Here is a 26,679-nt window from a genome sequence, read left to right on the forward strand (position 1 = left end):
GGGAGTTTGTGAGCATGTGTGTCCGCCTCGGCTTAGGATGATCGTACGCGATACCCATCTTACGACAGCGTTTGGGGTTTGACGTTATACACGGCATTGGAGAGCGTTGTGGCGGAAAAGGTCATGTTGCATCTGTACCTAAAACGTAAATGTCCTATGAGATGCTCGATCCGTGTTTGTCGATACACAGCGCACCTTCGTTGTGTCGGAATGTTAATGATATACGAGCATCATCGTATGGATGGCTGGGACAAGGATACCCATACCCCTTTCACCTACTTGCCAAAAAAAGGGTCCACAGGTCATTCGCGCAAGCCACTAATTACAGAAACCAAACATCGAGCAAGCGTCAACAAACACCAGGCTTTACGGCTGGACAAGCAACCGACGCTCCGTGATCGTTTTTTTTTATGCAGCCTTCGTTGCTCTCTCCATCACTACGCGCCACAAGCGACTAACCAGCATCATCACGCATCACAGCCCTACACTGAGGCGTCTCCACAGCCAAGGCCGCACCATCGCTGGTACCTCTCAGGGCCGTCAAGACGCCGCTACCCCTCCACCGAGACCTCCTTTTCCAGCGCAAATAAATAGACTTTGTGTGGCTTGTCAGGACAGAGAGGCGTCTTTTTGGGTGCTGAGAAGCAGAAGCGCATTGCGCTCTACCTGGTTCACTCCCGCGTAGATCCCCGACTGGGGCCCTCCCAATGCGGTCCGCCTTTGTTCATTTCCGCGACTCGACGAGCCCTTGACGTGTTCTGAACAACCGCGACACCTTGCAAAACACCCACACCACCATGTCGTCTCCTCCCGGCACCCCCACGTACCGCCCGGCGTCGTCGCACCGTCGACACCCTTCGAGCCTGGACATGACACACAACACACAGTCGAGACGGCAGTCGTTCAACCGCCGCTCCTCGGGCTATTCGCCCATAACGCCGCGCTCCTCGCATGAATTCGAGCACAGCCCCGCACACCAATTCGACGGCGGAGGAGACGGCAATGGCCTGGGCAATCTGGCCGACGAACTCGGCGAGGTGTGGGACGACGACGAAGAGGGCATCGACGGCGACTATGGCGAGGACCTGGACGAGGCACCGGACGAAAACATTGGCACTGCCGTAGAACACGACGGCTCGTACGGCGTAGACAGCGCAGCCAGCCTCAACGGCGTACGGGATAGTGGGGTGGCCATGCAGGACTCGTCGCCCGCGCGCCTCAGTCCAGGCTCGGCCGTTAAGACGAAAAAGCACACACGGCAACGGTCGCTGTACGACGGCTCCGACTATGGCGACGACTCGGATCTGGAGAATGAGGGCATCTCGCCCGCGCTCGACGCGCGCATGGCTGCGATTGAGAGTCTGGCACGGAGAGGCATCGAGGAGAACGGCAGCGCATCGGACGAGGTGGTCAAGAGGGTCACGCAACAACTTCGCGATCTCGGCAGCCAGATTGCCATGGAGAACAGCGCGACAAGGTGGGTTCCCATTTGTAGGCATTTTCCATCTTGTCACTAACAACCCCCCAGGTTGAAGACTGCTCACGAAGCCCTCACAACGCATCTGACACACCAGTCGCGTACCCTTACCTCCATCGCCGTATCCTTTTCAGGCCCATTCGCCATCCTTCCCCACCCAGACGACATTGAAGAACTTCTCCCTGCCATACAATCCACACTGGAGCTACTGCCCCACCCTTCCGCCGATCCGCTCGTTGCGCTCTCCCATCTCACCCACTCCAGCCGCGAGCTCATCCAACACCTCTCAAACGTTAGCGATACGCTACACATGTCGCGACAAACGACGGCGAATGCTGCTAGGCGGCTCAAAGTCAGCAAAGAACAGCTACAGGACTGGAAACGTGATAACGAGAAGACGCAAGAAGGACAGGAATACATCGAGCGTGGGGACTGGGACCGAAGGCTCAAGGAGAGGGAGGCAAAGCGGGCTTGCGCAAACGTGCTCGATGGCTTTGAGGACGTCTGTGGACAATGGAGAAAGAGGCTCTGTGAAGGTCTAGGCGTGGCGAGTGCGTAGATTCTTCCTGTGTACCTCTCTGGCCTGCTTCCACACCCATGGCCTTCGTGCAAGGTCTGCGACTGACCTGGGCCTTAGGCGAGCAAATCCCGAACGACGAAGCATACCCTCGCCCTTCTTGGCTCAATTCCAGTAAATCGCCGGAACCTCCGGCGGGGTCGGAAGGCGTCTCAGCGAAGGCGTCAAGGAAGGCGGTCAACAAACCCAGTACAGATTCCATGTTTCCAGATTCCGGCGACGACATGCTCATGGATGGCCACTGAAACCTTCCGTGCTCACCTCGCATCGGGCATTTTTTTTCCCTATGTATTTGCATTGATATGGCAGTATGGTGTTTTGGCGGCATTGATAGATGGACTTGGTAATACCCCATTTATACATAGCTTCAGGACAAAGCATGTCTCATTTGTAGGAGTTGGGCGGGCCTTTGATAGATGAGAATGAAAGGCATTACAGCATTGCAGGTGGGGATTCTTGGGATGTTGTTGTTGACGTTATGATAATGATGAATGTGCTGACAGCTATGTACAGAACCCCTTGCAATCTGCCCCGGATGTACGAATGGCGTGCTACCAGTCGTACATGGCGGAACCGCTCATGCTAACTTACATGCTGAGCTTACGTCGCTCACTCCAGTACCCTCAACTACCTTGGCCTCGACGACTTCATACACTGGAACTTCCTGCAGTCGCTCGACAATGTGATGCAGCGTCGGGAGGGCTTTCCAGTCAAGAGCATCAAAAGCGATCTCAGCCGAGCTTGCCTTCAACGTCCGCTCGACCTTCTTCTCCACAGTCTTCGCGTCCTCCTCACCGGGCAGGAAAGCAGTGTACTCCACATCCGCTTGTCCACGCTCCTTGCTGCCTGTACTGCTAGTAGTGGGAACATACTTGTGGAACAGCAAACCCTCGTCTTTCGGAAGAGGAGGAGATAGCGCCGGCGCTGCACCGTTTGTCGCTGAAGCCTCTTGTAGACCCGACAGCGACATGCTACAGAACTTCGATGACATCCAGCCCGCGTCGAGCGTCCAATTGCTGTGATCCTTCTTCAGGTTCAGCTCTGCGAATAGCTTGGAGAAGCCGAGCTCCTCCCTACCACTCAGTATAGGATCGGCCAGGTTCTCGAACAGGACGGGCAGGTAGGTGCCTGTTACTGTCCCTCCACTCGCGGTCGTGTGCTGGATGCCGTGGATGTACAGTCCGAAATGACTGTATCCCCTGCCACCAAGCCAGTCCAGATTATCTAACTGCGTCACAGCAAACGTCGCGTATACAGTAGTATCCGCAGCAGCAAACTTCAGCTTGTCCGTAGGCAAGAGGTTCTCCAAGACTGTCCTACTCGTCTTGAACTTGATACTAGCAGTCCTGAACGTCGCTTTCGATCCGTCTCTCGGTCTACCATGGAAATCCTGTCTCGGCCCTGGCATGGGACCAAAAGCCGTCGGCATCCGCCAGAGCAGACCTTTCTTGTTCTCCCATTCCCATTTACGCAGCATCTGGCTCGAGTAATCCCATTCGTCGTGGCCAAAGTTGAAGTTTGTGAATTTCTGCGGGTCGACGGGTGGACCGCTGCCGAGGTCTTTTCCTGCTAGACGGGAGAATTCTTGTATGGCAGATGCGCGCTCGTATCTGCATTTCTCGTAGAGTTTTAGTCGCGCGGGGATGGAGTCTAACGGTGTGCCGAGGGGGAGCATGACGGCGAGGGATGCGGCGTCTTCGATGGCCTGGCCTGCTCCTTGTCCTTGGTCTGCGGTTTCGTCAGCTGGATCCCCATCGAGGTCGAGAAAGAGGAAGGGGGAACGCCACTTACGAGGAGTAAAAGGATGTGCTGCATCGCCGATCAAGACCAATTTCTCCTCCGTCCAGGTTGGCAACTGATCCATATCCAACAGCTCCCATACCTTCAACGTCTCCTCATCCGCCATACCCAGCAACTTGAGCACCGCCGGCTCAAAGTCCCTGTAAACCTCCAGCATCTTGTTCAGATTACCCTGGTTCTGCCAATCGCTACTCCCAGGCTGTTGAGAGTCGATCTGGCTTTCGCTTGTCGGATGGATACAAACAAAATTCAACAACGTGTTATCGTTGGTCGGATACACAACAACTCTCCTATCTCGCGCAAAAATCATAATGAGATGGCCCTCCTTCTCCGCAAACTTGCGCGTCATTTCGTCATCCAGCGCTCTCTGTCTCGGAATCAGGAACCTAAATGCTGACTTGCCACTTCCAAACGTCTTGATGTTCTTCGCGCCTGGAATTCGCGGTCTTGTCTTTGAATGTACGCCATCCGCTCCAACAACGACATCACTCTGGATCTTACTTCCATCTTCCAACGTAACAACACCAGCCTTGGCATCGACATCCACAACCTTACTCTTCAGTCTCAACACCGCTGGCGTACCGTCTCCTTCCTCACACGTAGCCAGCCTCTTCAACTCACTATGCAGACTCACGCGATGCGCAAGTTGCCACGGGTGCTGCCACCGACCCGCATCCTTCATCAGGGGCACGGTAAACATTTCTTTCCCGTTTGGAAAGAGCTGTGTCAAGAGCTGGCATTGCACCGCGCCATGGGCTTCGGGTATAAGTCCCATGCGTCTGAGAAGCCCGTTGGCGTTGGGCGCAAGGTGCACAGCTGCACCGAGTTCGTTGGCGAAGCCCGAGGCTTCGAGGAGGGTCACTGTGTGTCCGCGTTGACGTAGGAATATCGCTGCGCTGAGGCCGCCGATGCCGGCGCCGCATATTGTTATCTTGAGGGGCTCGGTGGCTTCTTGGTGGCTGTTGACACCATTTGTGTGGCCATTGGTGCTGTTTGTGAAGTCCATGATGGGTGGTAGGAATGAGGCGTGCCGAAGAAAGTCTGCGGATTCCAACTACAAAGGATAAGAAAATGGGAGTGAGGGATATGTTTCAAAGCTCAGCAAGGGATTTTGAGACCCCTCTCCTCAACTAGAAGTCATCTGTCTCTACTGCTTAGCAAGCCAGTCATGCCTTGCCTCGAACGCCAGCCGATATTCGTCCAGGGTTATGGATGGCCCTCCACTTCCCGGTTTGAATATATGTGGGGTGGAGCAAGAACATGCGTGGCAACTGCGAAGCTTTTCTCGGGATCCGTCAATGTTACTGGATACTGGATGCCTCTTCTTAAACTGATTAGAATATATGCATTAGTAGTGGTGGTGGTGGTGGTGGTGGTGACGGTGGATGTCGAGCGGACAAGGCTTGCATGTGGCGATGCTGGCACATCAGCTTCAGCGAATAGCGTGCATATGCTAGCGAAAAAGGTCGGATTGAGGTGTTCGTAGTCATGGGAATTTATAGTAGGGCAGACACGCGGTTTTCGGTACGATGAGAGGATCGTGGAAGAATAATAAATTGCAGTGTCTAAAAGGAAAAAGCAAAATGCATCGAATTTGCATGCGCAACCAAACTACCACTCTCCACCAATCTTATATCCTACGTTCCATACTCTTCCCAGAGTATTTCGCCATACTTTGGAGATTGTCTGCACCCAATCGTCAGTATACAACCTTCCCCCAGCCTCGACATGGCAAGAAATACTCACTGATTCCAAGAATACACCTGTGAACATCACACCAACAAATGCTTGTTCAATGCCATTCAAATAGACCCTTCGCTCGCTCTGGTCGAGCTCAGTATTGATCGGCCGGTACGCAGGCACGCGGCGATGCTCCGTTGGCCAGTCGCTGGGGTTCTGCTGCGATTGTGATGTGGTAGATGAAGTCGGCGGGGCGGGATGTGCGTTGAGGCTTGTATCGAGTTCTTCGGTGTGGTGGAGGTCGTAGTCTGCAAGTACCGCCTCGAGATTGTAATGGATCGGGTTGGCGGTTGTCGTTACTGACATGGTGGCAATGGTAAGAGTGGCAGGGCGACGACAGTAAGGTGATGATAGCAATAGCGACGACGACTGTGGTGTCAACGAGTTTGCTATGTCGATAAATGTGGAACGAAAGTACGCGTCCCTCGCGGGCCATCGCTTGGAGACGCGGAGAAGCTGGGGTGAGGGATGGTCGGAATGTGGGGGGCTTAACCACGCCCGCTCACACCCGCGTACATCAGACAACGCTACCGACGCGTTGGGCTTGCTATGGTCCAAGCAATATCCTCTGACATTCTTGAGGATTGCATTTGGAACTTTGGACTCTACTTTCCCAGATTGAGTTGTTGTGGTTCAATCCGTTCTTACAATTCGTAATGTCGTCACCGATCACCCCAGAAGTCGCACTTGCGGAACTTCAAGCAACCGCGTTGTCGCAGCGGGCACACAACGCTCTATTCCGCCTCAAACAACTCAAATCTCTCCACGATGTGCTGCGTAACAACAGCAATGCGATCAGAGATGCGTTGAAGCAGGACACGCATGTATCAGATGAAGAGGCAACTTCTGAGGTTGCGCTTGCGCTGGATGCAGTCAAAGAACACTATGGTTCGATCGACGCAGCCAAGGAATTGGAAGCCGAGTACAGAATCACACATGGAAAGGACGCCAGCGACAAGAGACAGCCTTGGGGTGTTGTGTACATTGAGCCTCAAAGAAACCATACGCCATTTTTCTCGGTCATCGCACCATTGAGCGCGGCTCTTTCAGCAGGCAACTGTATTGCACTCAAGGTATGGTCCATCATTCCGATCTAATTCCCGTCGTCTGACTGTGCCATAGCTCGAAAACAACCTTCGCGCACTCCCTTCTCTCCTTCGAAAACTGCTCACCGAAGCCCTCGAACCTGACACCTTCGCCGTCATCTCTTCTGATCCCTCTTCAGACTCACTATCAACCTGCCTACAAGTCTTCCAAGACAAGCAAATTCGCGCACCGACATACTCACAACTGGTCTCGCCGCGGAACAAAGTCATCGCAATCGTGGACCGTACAGCAGATCTCGCATCAGCAGCCGAACAGCTAGTAACAGCACGCTTCGCGTTCGGCGGGACATCACCTTACGCACCCGATCTAGTTCTTGTCAACGAGTTCATCAAGAAAGACTTCTTGGAGCATGTTCTGAAACGCTCGCTTCGTTTCCTGGCTGGATCAGGTGGTATCTCAAACGGCTCGACAAAGGCACGAGAACAGAAGAAGTCCTCGCGCGTAGCAGAGACATTCCAACGGCTTACAGAAAGCAAGTCATGGAAGCTGAACGTCATAACGCAAGGAGACAATGGCGCTATTGTTGAACTTGCGAATCTCTCTTCCCTACCAGACAAATCACAACAACCCGTCTTCAGCGTATCAGCTATCACATCTCTTGAGCACGCCATTAGCCTTGTCGAAGAAGACCTGGACCCTCAAGAAAGCCTGCTGGCTGCATACCACTTCGGCACCCCGTCAACTGGGAAATATCTCTCACAGTTTGTCAATGCCGATGCTTCTTTCACAAACAGCATTCCCTTCCGTCTGCTTCTTGGTCCAGCAGCTCCATCTTGCCAGCCCATCGACGTCGAGAAGCGATACATTGCGCAGCATTTCACTCGTATCTCACCCGCATATATCGCAACACCTGCCTCACAGGCGACATTATCCAAGCTTCTTTCAGGCAAGGAATCGAAAAAGGCAGCGACAGAGCTTCTTAGTACAGCATCACAGGAGATCAAGGAGAAGAAGCGCGCTGAATCGATTGCAATCGGGTACTTTGAACAAGGTATCTTCATTGGGTTGGGTGTGTATGGTATTCCTATTTTGACATGTATTGGTGCAACGCTATTCTATGGCGTTAGAGCGGGGTTGAGAAGATGGGCGTTCATCTGAAGTTGCCATTGTTCTTATTCTGTGTATCGAAGTCTAGACCAACCTCATTTCAAGCATGTTGATCATCCTTTTCGTTTCTATATATGCTCATTCGAATTAAATCTTTCCCAAAACGACTGTGCTGTTGTATCATGAATACTTGAAACACTATCATTCCAAACAGCAAGTTGTGATTCGCTGGTGTTCGAGGAGGCAAGCAGCCGCATGGTAGTTGTTAAAGTTGAAACAACGGATTGTTGACGACGACGACAACAACAACAACAACAAGCGGAAGTGAATATGGTTCAGCAAAACAGTATGCATTTGTGGCAAGCCACATACAGCAACTACCTAGGGTAATGAGAAAACCACCCAGCATTTGTAACAAGATATGCATGGTCTTCACACTACAAAGCTGAGCCCTCCGGAACCCACTTCGCAGTCCAAATCCTCAACTGTTTGCCCCAGATCAACATAGGAACAGTCATTAAGCCAAAAAGGCCCATCAACATCCCGAATATACCGAAAGGCTCAGCAGCTCCTTGGTGTGTGACCCACTCTCCCACAAAGAATGTCCACGCGAAGCTCACAATAGCCCTCACAAACGTGATGGCAACGAAGCAATCTCCTGCAAGCACCCCATAAGCCTCGATAATGTAGTTGAAGCCGACAGAAGGTGCTTGCATAAGCCCCAGGGCAACAAGACCGAAACCGAACTGGAGGCCTACCCAGCCCGCAGGCGAAGGATTCTGCGCGACGAAACCGAAGATGAGGGCGCCGATCGTGGCGAGCGCAAGTGCGGGAAGGGCGGTGATAAGACGAGATTCGGGTTCGGAGAAACCGTGGGAATCTTTCTTTGCGAGACGTTTGGTTGCGAAGTCGGCGATGAGGTAGGTGTAGATCTGGAGGTGTGTTAGTGAACATCGCTGCCAGATACGTGGAAGACTTACACATCCGACCAAAGCGCCAAAGATACCACCGATGTTGACCAAGCCAACGTTCTTTCCCCAGAGATAAGGTGGCTTGGCGACGAGTTGCGGACCAACAGTCGACATGGTAACGATGAGTCCAACCAGTCCTGCGTACCAAGCCGACACGAGCCATACGCCAGGTAGCCTGAGCGTCTTATAGGGAGCGATGAGGTTGCGCATCAGACCAGGGTGGTATGTGAAAAGCCTCAAAGACTTCATGTACGAGTACGATGGGTATGAAGATGGCGCGCCAGCATCAGCGATGATGACTCTCTCCTTGGTCTCCACAGTATCCTTGTCTGGATCCTCGAATGTGACGGTGCTCTCTTTGCGGTGGTACAAGGTCTCAGCCTGGAACACTAAGCAGAGGACAAAAGTGATAGCTGAGAGTACGACGTTCATCCAATGAAGCCAGGATAGGCCCATGTCTGCGACAATGTAGCCACCAGCAATAGCGCCTACGAGGGAACCGAAGGTCAGAAAGACCGTGTATATGGCCTGTCGATCGCTCAGTTAACTGCAGTTCAGTGGGAAATTTTAGGAAATGAGCGTACCAAAGCGCGTCCTCGTTGATGGACAAAGAAAATCTCGCCAACGACATCCGGGCTCACAGCATCAGCCGGCGCACCTCCAATACCCATAAAAATTCGAGCAGCTAGTACACTGTCGAAGCTCGTAGCAAGACCAGCCCACATGCTAGAGAAGACGAGAAGCAACAAGCTGCCCAAGACGATCGGGCGTCGACCAAAAGTATTCGCCAATGGCACCCACCACAAGTTCGATGCACCCAACATCAGGATATTGCCTGCAATCAAGTACGTCAACTGCGAAAATGACTTTGGTGGGAAACCAAACACGCCCGTCGACGCGTAGATTGGCAAAGCACTCGACATGGATGAACTGGTAAAGTTCACCACAAATGGATGTATCGACATGACGGCTAGGATGGCTATCTTGCGCCACATCGGAAGGTTGAGAGGATCGGCTGGATCGGCTGATGGTTGGGGTACAAGACGGATCTCATCGTGGCTTGTTTGCGATGCAGTCCATTCGAGATGCTCTGAGGTGATGCGTTAGACACGATGCTTCAAGAGGAATCGGTCCATCAATACCGACGAGCGTCGCAGTCCCTGGTGGTCTGGCGTTCCTGATTTCATCTTTGGAAAGGCTCAATACTTTTCTCAAAGACGCCATAATAGTCGCCAGTGGCAACCTTTTCGTGGAGATGACGAGGAATAGAGTTGCAGCGATGATTTGCAATGTTCACAATGCTTCAAACGACGTGGTTGTGGCCATGTACTCCAATCTAAATAGACCGCACGGTTGAACAACTCGATTCGCAAGCATGTCGGTGACTAGGGCCAGAACACGCCTCAAACTTATCTCATTGGACGCATGGACGCAGATCGACCCCAGAATGACTTGTTGCCCATGGGGTAATTCGGAATGTGGAGGTGACGGAGACCATGCTTGATACGGCCAAGACCGTCAAGACTGACCAATCTTCTCCACGAACAGCCAATTGTATGCAGTCCGAACCAATATGACTGGCGTACGGCTCTTCCTAGATCCGTCTTCTTCCGCCCCAAAGGCCTGGATTTGAATGCGGAGAACGGGTGGAGCACGTGCGTGGCCCTGCTACTGTGACAGCGCTGCGTGTACGGCAGATAGACATGCATCGGGCAGCGACGCGATTGGAAGAGGAACCACCGAGGGTACTTGATCTGGTTTCTCACTGGCGTTCGATGCTTATGAGTTGAGAGTTGCAGATGTAGCGCGAATGCCATGTTTGCATATTTACTTGCTCTCGGATGTTGATCTGACGCCGCAGGCATCGAGGAAAACATATGATCTCTAAATGCTACCAAGCAGACCAAAACAACCCACCAATGCGGCATCAAAGTCAAAGTTGTGGTCTCAAATCATCGCGCAAACTTGGATCCGAACTGCCGTTGCATAAGCCGTGTCACTCATCTGATGGCAGATCGGAGGCCTTCCAACAACTGTACCAAGTTCCCAACCAGCGGTGGAGACGGTTCTGACGCGTCATGATGCGCTCGAAGAAGCTGTGTCAAACTGTCCATGACGCCACAGACGTCGCTCAGTCGGGTGGGGTTTTGTGACCCGGAACTCTTGATCGCTGGTATGCCGCGATCCAGGGTGATGAACTTACGGGCGCTCAGCAAGTCGTCTCCGTTGAGAACGACAGCCGTATCAATCGGACCCTGTTCCGTTGCCATGGATCGTTTGAGAAAGCCGTACGCCCATAATATGAGCCCCGCATGGTAGACAGCAATGGCGTTGAAGTTACTGAGCAGAGCTTTCGGGAGCACCTCAGCTGCACGCAGAATTTGGCCAGCATGCCACAGGGCTTGACGCGCTGACGGAGTCTTCGCCCAATCTCGTAGACCAACGTATGCGTCCCGTGCCTCCTCCTGCCCTTCGAGACCCGCAAAGAGCTGGATGTCGTCCAAAGGCGCGTTAAGATGGACCAGCATGATCTCTAGTGTTATCTCAACACTCTTGCTCATAGGCGGAGTGCTTAGCCTGAAATCTTCAAGCTGCTTCGTGAGCTCTTGATAGCGTGACGATAGTATGAGACTATTGGTAGGCTGCGACTGCGATCTAGACGTCAAGGCGCACATCTGACGATATTCCCAAACCGGACCCCACATCATATGAAGATACGTTGAATCGGCATAATCATGAACCTGATGTTCCAGATTCAAGAGGCACTCGGTAGCTGATGGTCGCTTCGCAGTCATTGGATCCCTCTCCAGATACGCCATTTTCCAAGTGGCCGCGTTCTTGGCCTGCCACAACGCGTTTGCACTTGGTAAAGGTAGTTGCATCTCAGCATAAGAGATTAGCGGTGGCTTGAGGAGTGCCATCGAGGACTGCCGATCAAACTCAAAGGCTCGGTGAACCAAGCGGAGAAAGGACTCTTCACTGACCCAATTCAGCCATTTGCTTTCTAAAACCGCACCTTGATCGTCGGGCGACGGACTGACTTCTTTCCATGTCGACCGACGAAAGCGACCGCCGCGGCGGAGCATAGTCATAAGGGGCTGGAGGAAGCTTTCCGCAATCTCCATCTTGCGGCTGATGCCACTCCACATGCCAACCTTGAGCTGCAGAAGGAACGTCTGAAGATGTTGGAGGTCTCTGATGGCCGTGTTATCCTCTTCGAAGGACTTTGATTGGCCCATCCTTGAAGCTTCATGCAGAGCATAACCTAGCTTTCGCAAGGATATGTCAGGGAGTGTAGCAGCTCCAGCGGAAACTACAGAAGCGAGCAATTCTGGGTTCATTTTCGAAGGAGAGAAGGTAGGTAAATGGAACCACATGGGCGCATCTATCAATGGTGAAGATAGGAAGTACTGGATCAGGCCATCCAGTAGCTCAATACTGGGAAAGGCGGATGCTATGCGTTTGACGTTGTCTGGGCTACATGTACCGAGAACCAAAGCCAGTAACCGGTCACGGCTGGAGCGTGGTAGTCTATAAGTAGGATGAGTACAGTTCATGCCTGATCTAACGCGAAAATCCACTTACTTTTCTGCTATGACGCGCCGGTGTGTGAAGTTCGAGCGCCGATAGCTGTCTTTCTCAGTTTCGGGTACAGCCAAATTGACCTGATCGGCAGTATGGTTTCTCGAGCGTTGGGGAAGATACCGCCATATGCTCTGCTTAAAGGCTTCTGCCCTCAATGGAGCAGTGTCGGTCTCCGACAATTGTTGCTCCGGCCCTTGAGCATCCGTGGAAGGCGTATCAGCAGCGAACGGGACCTGAAAACTGTATTGGTCAAGAAGGCCAAGATCAAGGTCAGTCAATCCAACATCTAGATCGAAGCTGAAATCCATAATGCCACGCGGAGTTGCCTGGCCAGACATAAATGCCTCGAAAGGGGGCATGCTGCGAAAATATTCCGGTAAAAAGGGGGTGTGCCCTGGCGTATTATCAAAGTGCGACAAGGAATTATCAAGGAAAGTCATGGATGCGTTAGGATCTTCGTAATTTTGATTCATCGCTACAAGTCCACCGCTGTTGTTGGTTGGTGGCTGCATGTTTGTCAAGTTCGTTGTTCTCGTGTCAGGGTCACCAGAATCCACGGGTTGCCGGTGAATGTTAATATTGTCTGTTACGAGCATGGGCGGTGGGTTCTGAAATGGCTCTGGAGTTTCTGAAGTCGTTGATGCCGAAGGATTGCCGTTCCCGCTGTGAGCCGGCAGCGATGAGGGGTAATCAAATCCATTCGACAGATCCAGCAGATCCTGCGCTGCATGAACTGCATCAATTTCATGAACGTCATTCTCCCCCTGGACAGGAGTTTCAGGTACCCGGCAGGGTATCTTCTTCTTCTTGCAGCGACTACATGGCTTTTCGTCCTCGCACCGAAGATGACTTTGCGAGCAAGCTTCACAAGCTTGTACAACTCTGGTATCACGAGCAATCTCGCGTTTTTGCCGCTTACTGGCAGACTCTGTACCGTGGTTTGTTACATGTCTTTTGAGTAAATCTCTTGGTATGGTCAGTGGCGCGACATCGAAAAGCAAAACATGGCACGTACATTCTGGCAAAGCCTTTAGAGCAGACAGGGCAAATGTAAGGCTTGGATTTCGTATCTACTCATGTCGTTAGTATAGTTATGAAACCATCCATGTAGTTAACGTTGACACGTGCTATTTGTGCGAAAGAAACCCTCCTTGCGCAGGTGTCAACTAGCTTCCGGTCAACAAAGCCGCGGAGCAAATGCACTCGACTCAGACTTGATGGAGTCACATCGGTCTTCGGGGTGCTAGCTACTGACTTACGCGCTCTCACGTGTCTTGTGAGATGATCTGCACGCGTGAAAGACCTTTTGCAAGTGTTACACTGGAATAGGCGCGGTTGTTCGACAGGTTCCAAGTTGGCTAGCTGGGTGTTCGCTGATGTCGGGGCAGTCTGCATGCTGAGATGTGCTATCGGGTGGTATCGAAGAACGATGGCATCGGGAGAGAGGAAAGTGGAGGGAAGCTGGAGATGAGGTTGCGAGTGGGGAGAAAATGCGGAGATCGACAGGACAAGACGCGTTCTTCCTCTCGGTTAGACGCTCGGACAGGCCCTCTGACAACCCCCACATTACGACTTTTGCCGTCCAACACCGACGGCTGTTCCATACGGCATTGATCGTGATGGGTAAAGCTTCCATCAACGCCGCGTTTCGGACGATACGTTTTCCAGTCCCGTTCAGTGATACCAGCGCCGCTGCGATCCGTACATGACGACGAGTACATCAAACCTGAGCTTCCGTCGTAGCTACCGTCAGATCAAACCCTCTCGTTGTTAGAGATAACACACTATCACCATCAAAATGGCTCCACCAGTCCACTTCTTCTCACATGGCTCCACCATGATGCTGGGCGAAGAGTCGAAGTCGGCCGACTACTGGAAAGCCTGCGGTGATGAAGCCCTCTTCCACGGCATCAAAGGCGTGATAATGATGGGCGCGCACTGGGATGCGCGTGGCGTAAACCGCATCGATGTGTCCATGAATCCAGCACCCACTAAATCACCCGTCGCATACGTCCACCCGCGCAAATACAAAGACTACGAACTCGTCCCAGATCTCGAGAGCGGAAAGAAGTGCATAGCAGCGCTGCGGGAAAAAGGCATTGATGCACGACCGAACGAGACGTTTGATTGGATCCACGACACATACTTGATCTTGATCAGGATGTTTCCCGAAAAATGCCCACCAACAACCATCATCAGTATGAACTCGCGATTCGATCCGCATCTGCACGCCCGTGTAGGCAACATCTTGGCCAAATTCCGTGACGAAGGCTATCTCATCATCGGTACTGGTGGCGCAGTACACAACCTATACCGGAACCACTGGGCGCAGATGCTCAGATACTCGGACAACTTGGCTCAGCCATACCCACCCGAGGCACCCATGTTGGAGTTTCGCCAGAGCGTCGAGGATGTATTTGTTCGCTGCTGCAGGAAGGGCGCGAAAAAAGGAAGTTTGACGCGTGGCATAACGAGATTGATGAAGCATCCTATGTTCCGGGATGCGCATGCGACAGATGATCACTACATGGCGGCGTGCTTTGTGGCTGGAGTTGTTGATGGAAGTAAGAGGGATAGCGACGAGTGTGTGCTCGGGGCTGAGGACTGGGAATTGGTGAACATGTGCAACAGTCAGTTTACTGTTGGCCGATGGGATTAAAGGCTGTAGCTAGTATATGTTGAGTTTTCTTCTGATAGCGTTACTATAGATGATTAGTACACCAAACTTTCAAGCTTTATTGTTCCAGCTTCGCATACACTTACGTTACGAACTCAGACACGCGATTTCCTGGGGTTCCCGTTCGCCTTCTATTACGAGAAATACAAAACGAATGAGCAGGCCTAAGGGGGTCACTAAAGGTATATTATCCAAGCTGTGTACATGGCGAGTAGAAAATATCAATCTTGTCAACCTGGACATGTGTCACACAGTCTAACTTTCTACTCCGACCTTTCCAAGTATTTCCTGTTCTATCTAGGCGGGACAATCGGCAGCGTAACATAGTTGACAGCCTTTTCACTAAAATGCAAATGATTCCACCCCGCAAACTTCTCCTCACTCCTGTCTTCATGATGGTCATGCTGGAAAATACCACTCCCTTGCGTATCACCGCTGCTGACCTCAAAGATAATCTTGCCACCCTTTTCCACAACAACGTTGGTTGGCCAGACCTCTACGTCCACAGCATAGACATCTCCGGGTATGACGGGCTGAACATCAGTGCTAAAGTAGTCTCGCCATGGCAGGTATTCTCGATGTTTCGGGTGGTCGGGATTGGTTTTGCGGAAGCTAACGCGAAGCCATCCTTTTGCGAGGGGTATGGGGTCACCCGCTGTGCCGGTATAGTAGACCTCTTTGCCTTCGGGGGAAATGTAGCGTAGAGTGAGGAAAAGATCGATATCGGAAGGAGTGATGCCCTTGGGGTGGGCTGAGAGTGAGACATTCAGATGTGCAACAATGTGGCCGGTAATTTCGGTCTCTTCCTCGAATGGTGCAGTGGTAAACTGAAGAAGCTTGGGGTTATCAAGAGTGCCGAGTGCCTCGTACGACAATTTCTGGGGTCTGTTGTGAATGGGCTGAATCTGCGTCAATGTCTGAGAAGGCGTGAGGTAGAACTTGGAATAACGAGTTCGTGCGATTGGCCACTCCTGTTCTGTGCGCCTCTCATACACCTTCTCTTTCTCGGCATCATTGAAGCCTACATCGCCTTTTCGCAGCACAATGTCTACGGGCGGAAGCTTGCCCTTGATCGACCACCCTAGTCTGTCGTCGCCTTTGAGGAAAGCATCGAGAAAGCTCCGTTGTATCTCGACTTCCTCCTTGTAGTAAAATGGCAGATCATGCCTTCCAGTGATCATTCGTAGGTACTTGAACTCAGACCCAGCATGAGCGTAACCTTCGATGTTACCCCGAAGATGGAGTAAGATACCGCCCCAGTTCCCGACGGAAAGCAGCGGTACCTCGATATCGCTCATGTCATACTCTTTGCTTGCATAGTAGAGTTCGTCGCGGAACTTGAAATTGGCAGTATCGATCGTCTGGTCCTGTCGGCGCTTTGCACGTGCCTCTTCTGAAAGGTCACCATCGACGGTATCTGGCCCCCAGTTACGCGCTGCACGGCCTGGTTTACCGTATTGGTTGGTAATGACCTGGCGATTCCTGTGGAAAATCGTTACTATATGACTAGATTCGCACTATTCGCATAACTCACCACCAGAAGTCGATGAACTTGTTGCTCAGAATGCCTCCGTGGCGGCATCGGTCGCGATAGTAGTCGCTCATGCCCTCCCAAGGAATGATTGCAGCCAATCCCTTAGGCTTACGTGCTGCCACACGCCACTGAGATCCGGCATAGTAGCTGATGCCGAGCAAGCCGACCTTTCCAGACGACCATGGTTGCTCAGCTGCCCATTCAACGACGTCGAAAAACGCCTCGCTCGTTCCTCGAGACATTGTGTCCAAGAAGCCTGGGGACTGGCCCAAGCCGCGTTCGTCTGCGCGTACGATAACGTAGTCATGCCTCGTCCAAAAGCCAGGATCTGGAGTTTCCCATGCCGAGTGATCAGAGTGGTGCTCGGGATTTACTTCTGAGTATGATTTGCCGTGAAAGCTGGAGGCATTAGTCGCTTTCAGTGCGCTTCGATAATTGAACTCACTCCTTGTAGTGGATGTCCTTTCCGTACGGTCCATACGTCACCAGCACCGGAAGTTTCGACCCGTCCTTTGTAGATTTCGGTCGGTAGACATTACATCGAATGATGCCTTCGGAAGATGTCTTTAGTGGCACCGCGACATTCTGCTCAAACAAGTAGGGGAACGACGAGTCGTCGATGGAGTAAGCGTCCTTTACCTCTAGCTGGTCAGACATTTCGTGGGTGGTATTGGGAGTGCAAGAAACATGATCTCTCTATCATCTGGATATATAACACGTATTGTGACGCGTGGTAGATTCCTGTGCCGACAGCGCGCCGTTGACAGGGTGCGGCGGTGTTCGAGGGGCACGTTCGGGATGTGGAGGTACCAGAATCCAATGGCGCGTTACCTAAGTAAGACATGATGGTACGCAAGAAGACGAAATAAGTGCCTGTACCTTACTTGATCTGGTAAATTGACCCTATATTTTGAGCCCGGCATTGATAGTGGGGTCGTATGAGGGTTGAGCGATTTATGACTTAAGAACTATGATCATCAGATCTTCGGTCGATTGAACGATGTGTGAGAAGACGACATGGTTTAGAATGAATGGGCATTTATTTGCAACGGCCTCTCCAGCTCATATGGTACTAAAAAGGACGATGGAACTACGAAGATGCTGGAACACCTTTCATGGTTCCGTAGTCCTCTTTCAAGACTTCACCCTCGATCTCTACCGGTTTGCATTCCTGAAGAACGTACATCATGCGACCCCAAGATGTAGAGCTGGTATTCCTCCAAGCGTGCATTGTACCTCTCTGAATTGCGACATCTCCTCTCTTCATTAACCTTGTCTCTCCCGAATCTAGTACCAACTCCATTTCACCTTCCAACACTACACCATAATCTAGAGAGACTGTGCGATGCATTGGCGACAGGTGGCCAGGTGCTACATCGACGAATCGTAGAACTGTTCCCCCTGAAGAGACCAGACCCGGGGGCGATTCAAGGTAAGGCTGGTAAACTGCGAGGTCGGCGTCTTTGTTCAGGTCGACCGGAAATCCTTTGGTGACATATGCGAGCCGGAAGTCTGCGCCAGGAATATGGTTTACTTTGGCTTCTTCTGGGATGGCATCGGAGAATATGGCTTTCTTAGTGGTAGGATCGTGGGTTGTGATGAAGCGATTGACTGTAGGTAGATCATTCGTGATTTCGGATTTGGACGCCATGATGAAGTATAGACTGTAGACTGGTGGAGGTGACAAGGTAGTAGAAAGTGAAGATGATGGTATCGTAGTAAACTGGTCAGAATACAGAACGAAACTTTACAACAGATTCAACGGATGATAGTCAAATGATCTAAAGAGTGAAACGTTTGTCGAAGGGCTCGTCCGTAGCTTCCCGATGTGGAGGACATGTTCACAGACCCTAGATTTAGCATCTGCTGACGCATACTCGGTACATCCCGTGTGGGGTCTTGTACGAGGAATTAGTCAGATCGCTTTGTTTCGGACAAGCGGTATATCTGTTGATGGATGAGGGTCTGTGGGAAAGCTTGAGCAGGAGACAGAAATGCCATAGAGCGCAGGTGGTACGTGTTGTCCTTATCGATTACGAAACACGCTTGTCCACTTTCGTGCTAGAGAGAACACGTTCCCGCGGCCGTCTTTCCGCGAAGTCTGAATCTAGGACCTACACCTGCGTCAACTTCGACCGGATAATCAGGGCACGCTCAGTCCCCACTATCAGTACCTCGTCCAATACAATGGTCACTGCGTCGTCTGGTTATAGTAGCACACATGCGGAGATGGGATGTGGAGGGACAGTGTCCGAGATGTGCATCCCACCTACACGCGCTGTCAGCTTCACCAGTCGCGACTCTAGATTCGGGTAAAACTTCGAGACTACAATCTGGGATTTGGATATTGCGAATTTGATACCACAAGCTGCTTTGTTCTGACGCGTTAACTGACACTCTGATACCAGCAAAGCTCTGCTTCTCCACACAATGGCAGACAAAATGGCAGACAATTACGCTTCGCATTTTAGCGCGAACAACATCCCGTATGGGATCGCAAGCTCCTCGAAACGCCACGTACCACAGTGTGCGACACGAATCGGTGATGAAGTCATCTTCCTGGCAGAGCTCGCGGAGCACGATTCCTTCAAGGCCATTGCAGCGCCGCTATCTTCCATCTTCCGCGAACCCACATTGAACACGTTCGCCGCTCTACCGAAGGCCATTCAAAGTGAAGTCCGGTCCGCGGTACAAGAAGCATACAGCAGCAAGTCATATTCCAAGTACTCAGAAAATATCAACGATATTACCCTCCATATGCCAGTACATGTCGGAGACTTCACAGACTACAGCGCTTCTGCCAACCACGTTCTCAATGCAGGAGAAGCAGTACAAGGAGTTCGTGCCTATCCTCCGGCTTTCAAGAAATACCCTGTGGGTTATGCAGGTCGGTCAAGTTCGATCACTGTGTCAGGAGCGTCCGTCACGAGACCCTTGGGTCAGTTCATCGAAGACTATACCGTTGCAGAAAAGAAGATCATCTTTGGGCCATCGCGGGGCTTGGATTACGAGATGGAGATTGCTGCAGTCATTGGAAAGCCTGTGGAAGCTGGGGCTTGTCTGAACGCAAAGGACGCGGACGACCACATATTTGGCCTAGTTTTACTGAACGACTGGAGCGCAAGAGACATTCAAGGCTTGGAAATGAACCCCCTAGGCCCGTTTAATGGAAAGAACTTCATGACTTCAATCACGCCTTGGGTTGTTACGCTAGAAGCTTTAAAGGCTCACGAAGTTCCAGCCCCGCCTCGGATGGAGCCTGTAGCCTCTTTCATGGACGACCCCAAAAGTGTCAACTACGACATCCAGCTCGAAGGTCAGATCATCCGGAACGGTAATCAGACCACAACATGCAAAGTTGGCTTCGAAACAATGTACTGGACCTTTAGACATATGTTAGCGCACCACGCTATTGGCGGCTGTTCACTCCGGACAGGAGATCTGATCGCCAGTGGAACAGTATCTGGCGAACAGGATCATGAACACGGATGTCTGCTCGAGTTGACGAAGAACGGCAAGGTTCCAAGCAAGCTGAGCGATGGATCCGAGCTACGCTACCTCAATGATGGGGATGAAGTTCGTTATATAGGTGTGGTTGGTGATGGAAGCGCCGGAGTCGGATTCGGAGCGTGTGTTGGTACCGTAAAGCCTGCCCGGAAAGTATAAGAGAGTCCAAGCATCTCCTCAATGGCAACCGCTGCAGCTTTCGGCTGGGGAAGGGGTGAGACACAATGGCTGTACAGTTTGGGTGGGGTTGACCAATGTTTAGCTGCGCCCTAGTTTAACAATTGGTTGGCAAGCGTGGTACGAATGCGAGAGGCTGCATACTACCACCAAAAAGATCATTGAACTGGAGCCTTCCAATGACTTATCGGTCCTTTAGGCTCTATACATTGGACCCTAAGTCTCTCTGGCGACGTGAAGCCCAGCCCCGTGATGTAGCCTCTCGCGCGCAGTCCATAAGTCTCAGCTTCCATCTCATTCTATTATCCTTTCTTACGTTGCAAACTTGTCTTCACGTGAGCTTCTTCCGACTTTCAGTATCTTCTCGACTAACGGCAAACGGAAAGAGGCTGTTCCACACGTGTGTTGCAGACACAGCTTCATTCCTTGCAAGACTCGGCCAGTTTTCGAGTCTGCAGAAGACTATGACCATACAATCATGGTTGAGTAAGTACCATCCCGATGGTTGACCTACTTTTCCATGATCCAGTATGTCGCGTTCCTAAACATCAGTGTTGACATGTTGTCCAGATGCCACTCCACAGCCGAGCAACCGGGTCGACCGTCGAAACTCGCCTTTGGGGAACGCGTATCCCAAAAGTTTAAGCCCCAGATCGGAAAACGCAAGCGGTCGACGAGCGCCCCTTGTGCAGTTACGTCTGAGGTCGATCAATCTGAAAATGTAACGCCAGGTCCAAGCGCTCAAGATTCCTTTCTCCCTAACCACGTGCGCACGTGTCGGATGGCGTCACAGCCTGTCAAACGGATGTTTCTGAAGGCTCGTTCAGGTACACGCCAAAATGACCCTGTGCAGCCCGGACCAAGTTTCAGTATATTATCTCTCGCATTTCCCGAGCCATACATTGATCACCCTACCACTACGCACGCATCTCCGCAAGACTCGGGGATCGCGGAACAACGACACGAAACGCCCAGGCTACACAGAAAAGAACCACCCCAGCTCACCGTAAGAGACGCGCTTGCAGAGCGGTTCGTGAAGTTGCGGCTACCGGCTACCACGCATACACCACCAGCACCTTCCGAAGTCCCAGCGTCCCAGGGTACAACAAACTTCTCGTTTCCCTTCCAACATTCCAATTCGACCAAATCTGCAAAATCAGCTTGGAATAGAATGGCTTCCTCGAATCCCTTCTCGCCCAATTCTCGAGGACAACTGCACTCAGACACAAATCGAATGAATGCAAGACATCGCCGACGAGGAGAAAACAGCATGGATCCCATATTTGTCGATGGTGATAGTGCAGATCACCTGAGCTTTGATCCCAATAGCAGTGTGCGTGATCCCAGGTACACACAGGCCTTTCACTCCACCGGACTATCACGTCAATTGATGAACCGACGACGAACTCGACCTGATCGTCTAGACCAGAGTCCCCGCGAACCATATATTGGCTGTAGAGGCTTCCTAACACCTAATGGTATTATAGTTCCCAATGACTCTGACGATTCGGAATCTGGACTTCCAGCTTTTGCCTCGGATCGTACAAGTCCTGCTCTACATGTACGCAATGTCATTCCAGTTCTTGGGGCCCAAGAGGATAGAGACAGCCAGCTTGCTCGGCGCCTACAAGAGGAGAGGTATTTACCAAATTCATCGCGGCTCGCAGTGAGCGACTCAATATTACCACATCACTATCGCTACCATAGCCAAAGAATCATACATGATTCATATATGGCTCAACAACCGGGAATGTCGCGGCTGGCAGAGAGATATGTATTGGAAGGAGCTCAAGCAAAGTCTTCTGAGACTGGACGATTGAATAGTCTACGGCAGGCTATTACTCATATTGGAACACCAGAAAGTTCTGTCAACATGAACTCGGCCGCAGACGAAGGGACGCATCTACAGCATCGTAGCTGCCTTGTCTGCGACAATAACATTGCCGTTGGCGATCTACCTTCACTCGCCAAGTGTGAACATCGACCCGAGACATGCGCAGACTGTTATTCGAACTGGATAACTGCGCAGCTTCAAGGCAGTAGCTGGCGTGAAGCTAAATGTCCGGTGAACAATTGCAATGTCGTCTTGTCGTACCGTGAGATACGGCTATACGCGGACTCTGAGACGTTCCAGAAGTATGACACATTCAAGACCCGGGCTCTCATTAGTGAAGATCGTAAGTCATAATTCCATGTGTCTCGACAGGCTAGGGAGGTAAAGGCTAACAAGAGCAGCCAATTTTCGATGGTGTCGGGCCCCGGGATGTAGTTCTGGCCAGATCCATACGAGCGGCACCGCAGGTAACATCTTCACCTGTTCGGCATGTGGAACCAAAGCTTGTGTTGTCCACGGGAACACATGGCACGAAGGCGAGACGTGCGCTGAGTTTGACTACCGATCCTCGGGTCGTAAGCAACGAGATCAACGGGCGCAAGAAGAAGCGAGCCTCAAAGCAATCAGGAAGTTTACCAAGAAGTGCCCTGGTCCTGGATGCAATTGGAACATTCAAAAAAGCAATGGGTGCGATCACATGACATGTAAGGTCCACCTCCCCCAACGCAGATCTTTTATTGAGAATTATAGGTGTAAAGTGCGGTCACGAGTTCTGTTGGATTTGCCTTTGTGACTATAGAAAGATCTTGCGAATCGGCAATCAAGTCCATGCGAGGACATGCGCTTACCACCCATCGAATCTTCCCTAGTCTTGAACAGCAGGAGACGTTGGCGTCGGGTATTTTGCGCTTTCGCTGTAAGAACATGGGATTTGTGAGAAGGAGGAGTCAGCACACATGCAGCAGTCATATACATTCTTACATCTCTGGAACTTCAGTTGTAGCTTGAATGTACGCAAAGTTTTACCGTGCTATACGGTGTATACGCTGTAAAATTACACCGCGATTACCTAGGTACAGTAGCGCCATGTGTTGATGTCAAGGACTCGGAGTCTGCTGACTCCGATTGGCGCGTAGTCCCGTTAGCCTGTAGCAACATCCAAATCTGTACCTCTTGTCAACAAACACAAGGACCTCACCGCTGCATTCTGTGCCATTGGTCGTTTGCGCTTTGTGCTTAGCCTTCATGGTTGCGTTGTAACGGCATTTGTAACTTTTTCTAGCGCCGGCTTTCTTACTTGTCACTTTTACCGTCCCACGCATAATCTTTTTTACAAGTCTGAACCCCTTTCACCGCACATCGCCACAACCGCGACTACAGCCACCATGTCAATGCGAGTGACGCGTTCGCAGGCCGGAAAGACGCCCCAGTGAGTGCATTTCAGGTGGTACACGCGTGTTGTGCACATCCGTGCATTAGTTGCTGACATGCATAATGCAGAAAGCCCGACCGTCCTGGCTTCGTCGAGACCCCCGGACGCAGAAAGTCGCAACGCAAGTCGCTTGCCTCCGATGGATACGAGTCGACGCCCGAGCCCGAGAACTTCCTCAAGCCTTTCAAGTCCAACGAGGGCGGTGTGAACCAAGAGGCCGAGGAGAAGAGCAATGGACACTCCAATGGAAATGGACACGCGAACGGAAACGGAAACGCGTACACGAACGGCCACGCAAATGGACACAGCAATGGCAACGCAAATGGACACGCAAAAAGCGAAAAGGAGATTGTCGAGCTGGACTACAAGATGGAGGCGGAAAAGTTCTTCTCTCCAAAGGACAAATCTGGCCTGCATGAGTTCGGTGGTGCCATTGGCATGGGCAGCATGATGATCTGCTTCCCAGCGCTCATGTACTACATGTGGATTGGAGCCACCTTCTACGACGGCAAATTCCCTACGCCGACCAAGGGCCAGAGCTACGGAGACTTCTTCGGACACATGTGGTATCTTGTAAAGACGGAAGCCTCCCCCAACAACAAGGCGTGGCAGATTTACTGGTTCTTTGGACTCATGCAGATGGCCTTTTACATGTTCATGCCCGGCGTCTACCGCAAGGGCAAGGCGCTTCCCCATCTTGGTGGAAAGCAGCTCGACTACTACTGCTCGGCTATGTGGTCTTTCTACTCCAGCATCGTCATCATGCTGGCTCTCCATTTCACTGGCGTCTTCAAGCTGTACACTCTGATCGACGAATTCGGTCATATCATGAGCGTGGCCATCCTCTCCGGCTTCCTCTGCTCCACTATCGCATACGTCTCAGCCCGCGTCCGCGGTGCTACTGTCCGAATGACCGACAACCTCATCGTCGACTTCTTTCTCGGCTCAGAGCTCAACCCTAGACTATTTGGTATTCTGGACTTCAAGATGTTCCTCGAGGTCCGCATTCCATGGTTTATCCTCTTCTTCCTTTCTCTCGGCACCTGTTTGAAGCAGTACGAGCAATATGGCTACGTGTCTCTTGAGGCCATCTTTCTGCTTTTCGCACACTACCTGTACGCGGGTGCGTGCGCAAAGGGCGAGCACCTCATCATCACAACCTGGGACATGTACTACGAGAAGCTCGGTTTCATGCTCATCTTCTGGAACATGGCTGGTGTGCCTCTTTCGTACTGCCACTGCACCCTGTTCATCGCTAACCACCATCCTTCGGAATACGGCCTGCCAACCTGGTTCACTGCCCTCCTTACCCTCGCCTACCTCTACGTCTACTACATCTGGGATACTACCAACTCGCAAAAGAACCAGTTCCGTCAGGAGGAACGCGGCGTCGTCGACGAGCGCACTACCTTCCCCTATTTCAAATATGGACGCATCGCCAACCCAAAGACCATCCAGACGTCTCATGGAAACAAGATTCTGGCTGACGGTTGGTACGGCAAAGCGCGCAAGATTCACTACACGTGTGATCTCTTTTTCGCCCTCAGCTGGGGCCTCATTACTGGGTTCAAGAGTCCGTTCCCTTGGTTCTACTCCGTGTTCTTCGCGGGCATGATTATTCACAGGGCGTTGAGGGATATTGAAAAGTGCAGGGAGAAGTATGGCGAAGCATGGAAAGAGTATGAGAGGCAGGTGCCTTATTTGTTCATTCCGGTAAGTCCAATCATCTTCCGTCTTGAACGAAATGGTGCTAACATGATTCTAGTACGTTTTCTAAGTTTATAATGTCCATGTCAACTTTGTCCCTCGCCCATCGCTTTGATCTTTTATGATCTACCCCGTCTCCGGACTTTTTTTGCGCGACGGACTGTTTTGTAGTATACCATACCATTCTTCTCGCAGTTCCAAGTTCGGCTAGGGTGGATTGGTATCGTAATGTTTGTAATGGCAGTAGTAATGTATGATGTGATGTACCAGACTGGCCCAAAAGGAAAAGTGAAACTCTATGCACGCCCATCCAGGCGGCGAAACGCGAACCCCTGTACGTGTGCCAAGCCTTGCGTCAGCGGGCCCTAGGCGCCAAAAGTTTAGACCTTCATCATTCGTGTTCGCAAACTGTCCTCTTACACCACACCACAGATCGATCGCAGCCCCGCGCACCGCCCACCATGGACGCTCTCAAATCCGCCCTCCAGCCCATAACCCACAACCTTCCGCAGCCCATCGCCGACGTGGGCATCTCCCTCCTCGGCCCCTCATGCTACAAAACGCTCGTCTACAACGTCGACCTCACGGCCACCGAATGCGTCAAGCTGGCCATCTCCAAAGGCCTCGGCATTGGCATCATCGGCGCCTCGTCCATCGTTAAGATCCCACAGCTGCTCAAGCTGCTCAACAGCCAGTCTGCCGAGGGTCTTTCGTTCCTCTCGTACCTGCTCGAGTCCAGTTCGTACCTCATTTCGCTGGCGTACAATGTGCGCCATGGATTCCCGTTTAGCACGTACGGCGAGACGGCTTTGATTCTCGTGCAGAACATTGCTATTGCGAGTTTGGTGCTCAAGTACAGTGGGCAAGGTCTTGGTATCGCGGGGTGGGTTGGTGGTCTGGCTGTTGCGGGTGCGGCGTTGTTCAACGAGGAATGGGTTGGTGCGGAGAGGTTGAGTCTGTTGCAGGCTACGGCTGGTGTGCTTGGTGTGGCCAGTAAAGTGCCGCAGATTCTGACGGTGTGGAGTGAGGGCTCGACGGGCCAGTTGAGCGCTTTTACTGTAAGTTCTTGTCATTCCTATGCTACGCGATGAGAAAGGGGTAGTTTCCTGACGTGGTTTTTTCTAGGTCGTCAACTACCTCCTCGGTTCCCTCTCTCGCATCTTCACCACCCTCCAGGAAGTCGACGACCCGCTCATTCTCTACGGCTTTATGGCTGGTTTCGCCCTCAACGCTATTCTCTTCCTCCAGGTCTTGTACTACTGGAACGCTCCGGCGTCCAAGACGCAATCCAAGAAACTGGAGGAGCCCATCGCAGCGGACAAGAAGGAAACTGCGCGCGCCGTCGCGAGCGGAGCTGCGCCGTCGTATGCGGAAAAGGCAGGCAAGAGTCCTAGCACAAGACGCAGGGGATAGATCAAACTCTCTGCTTTCCGGGCTGTTGGCCATTTTGGATTTTCAATAGTTTTAATACACATCTGACTTGCGACTCCATGGCTGTGCCTTGACT

The 26,679-nt window shown here is 51.8% G+C and overlaps 9 protein-coding genes across 9 annotated transcripts; 6 read left to right on the forward strand and 3 right to left on the reverse strand.

Moving 5' to 3' along the window:
- Nucleotides 1-797: 797 nt before the first annotated feature.
- ACET3X_004834 (uncharacterized protein) lies at nt 798-2,299 on the forward strand (the record flags this gene model as incomplete). Its single annotated transcript, XM_069450972.1, has 3 exons — nt 798-1,477; nt 1,529-2,028; nt 2,115-2,299. The coding sequence occupies 3 exons, from the start codon at nt 798-800 to the stop codon at nt 2,297-2,299; spliced, it is 1,365 nt and encodes a 454-aa protein (XP_069306878.1).
- A 332-nt stretch (nt 2,300-2,631) lies between these two features.
- On the reverse strand, nt 2,632-4,860 carry ACET3X_004835 (uncharacterized protein; the record flags this gene model as incomplete). Its single annotated transcript, XM_069450974.1, has 1 exon — nt 2,632-4,860. One exon carries the CDS (start codon nt 4,858-4,860, stop codon nt 2,632-2,634), a length of 2,229 nt encoding a protein of 742 aa, XP_069306879.1.
- Nucleotides 4,861-6,250: 1,390 nt separating this feature from the next.
- Nucleotides 6,251-7,799, forward strand: ACET3X_004836 (uncharacterized protein; the record flags this gene model as incomplete). Its single annotated transcript, XM_069450975.1, has 2 exons — nt 6,251-6,667; nt 6,717-7,799. 2 exons carry the CDS (start codon nt 6,251-6,253, stop codon nt 7,797-7,799), a joined length of 1,500 nt encoding a protein of 499 aa, XP_069306880.1.
- Nucleotides 7,800-8,185: 386 nt separating this feature from the next.
- On the reverse strand, nt 8,186-12,663 carry ACET3X_004837 (uncharacterized protein; the record flags this gene model as incomplete). The annotated part of the gene is made up of 5 exons (XM_069450976.1): nt 8,186-8,680; nt 8,729-9,247; nt 9,304-9,809; nt 10,923-12,250; nt 12,305-12,663. The coding sequence occupies 5 exons, from the start codon at nt 12,661-12,663 to the stop codon at nt 8,186-8,188; spliced, it is 3,207 nt and encodes a 1,068-aa protein (XP_069306881.1).
- Nucleotides 12,664-14,102: 1,439 nt separating this feature from the next.
- Nucleotides 14,103-14,963, forward strand: ACET3X_004838 (uncharacterized protein; the record flags this gene model as incomplete). Its single annotated transcript, XM_069450977.1, has 1 exon — nt 14,103-14,963. One exon carries the CDS (start codon nt 14,103-14,105, stop codon nt 14,961-14,963), a length of 861 nt encoding a protein of 286 aa, XP_069306882.1.
- Nucleotides 14,964-15,274: 311 nt separating this feature from the next.
- On the reverse strand, nt 15,275-17,172 carry ACET3X_004839 (uncharacterized protein; the record flags this gene model as incomplete). Its single annotated transcript, XM_069450978.1, has 3 exons — nt 15,275-16,463; nt 16,516-16,914; nt 16,961-17,172. The coding sequence occupies 3 exons, from the start codon at nt 17,170-17,172 to the stop codon at nt 15,275-15,277; spliced, it is 1,800 nt and encodes a 599-aa protein (XP_069306883.1).
- A 377-nt stretch (nt 17,173-17,549) lies between these two features.
- On the forward strand, nt 17,550-20,450 carry ACET3X_004840 (uncharacterized protein). Its single transcript, XM_069450979.1, has one exon. The coding sequence runs from the start codon at nt 18,946-18,948 to the stop codon at nt 20,179-20,181; it is 1,236 nt and encodes a 411-aa protein (XP_069306884.1). The 5' UTR covers nt 17,550-18,945; the 3' UTR covers nt 20,182-20,450.
- A 2,789-nt stretch (nt 20,451-23,239) lies between these two features.
- ACET3X_004841 (uncharacterized protein) lies at nt 23,240-25,413 on the forward strand. The gene is made up of 3 exons (XM_069450980.1): nt 23,240-23,462; nt 23,534-25,178; nt 25,231-25,413. The coding sequence occupies exons 1-3, from the start codon at nt 23,419-23,421 to the stop codon at nt 25,240-25,242; spliced, it is 1,701 nt and encodes a 566-aa protein (XP_069306885.1). The 5' UTR covers nt 23,240-23,418; the 3' UTR covers nt 25,243-25,413.
- A 220-nt stretch (nt 25,414-25,633) lies between these two features.
- ACET3X_004842 (uncharacterized protein) lies at nt 25,634-26,585 on the forward strand (the record flags this gene model as incomplete). The annotated part of the gene is made up of 2 exons (XM_069450981.1): nt 25,634-26,230; nt 26,298-26,585. The coding sequence occupies 2 exons, from the start codon at nt 25,634-25,636 to the stop codon at nt 26,583-26,585; spliced, it is 885 nt and encodes a 294-aa protein (XP_069306886.1).
- Nucleotides 26,586-26,679: the final 94 nt, after the last annotated feature.

This window comes from Alternaria dauci, chromosome 4 (assembly GCF_042100115.1).
Source record: "Alternaria dauci strain A2016 chromosome 4, whole genome shotgun sequence".
Lineage (NCBI taxonomy): Eukaryota > Fungi > Ascomycota > Dothideomycetes > Pleosporales > Pleosporaceae > Alternaria > Alternaria dauci.

What these genes read in the sequence shown, in the direction of transcription:
- ACET3X_004840 (XM_069450979.1), top strand. Translation starts at nt 18,946, where the DNA reads ATGGCAGACAAAATGGCAGACAATTACGCTTCGCATTTTAGCGCGAAC.
- ACET3X_004841 (XM_069450980.1), top strand. Translation starts at nt 23,419, where the DNA reads ATGTCAATGCGAGTGACGCGTTCGCAGGCCGGAAAGACGCCCCA. An exon ending in CAGGCCGGAAAGACGCCCCA is followed by an intron (nt 23,463 to 23,533) that starts GTGAGTGCATTT and finishes TGCATAATGCAG; the next exon opens with AAAGCCCGACCGTCCTGGCT.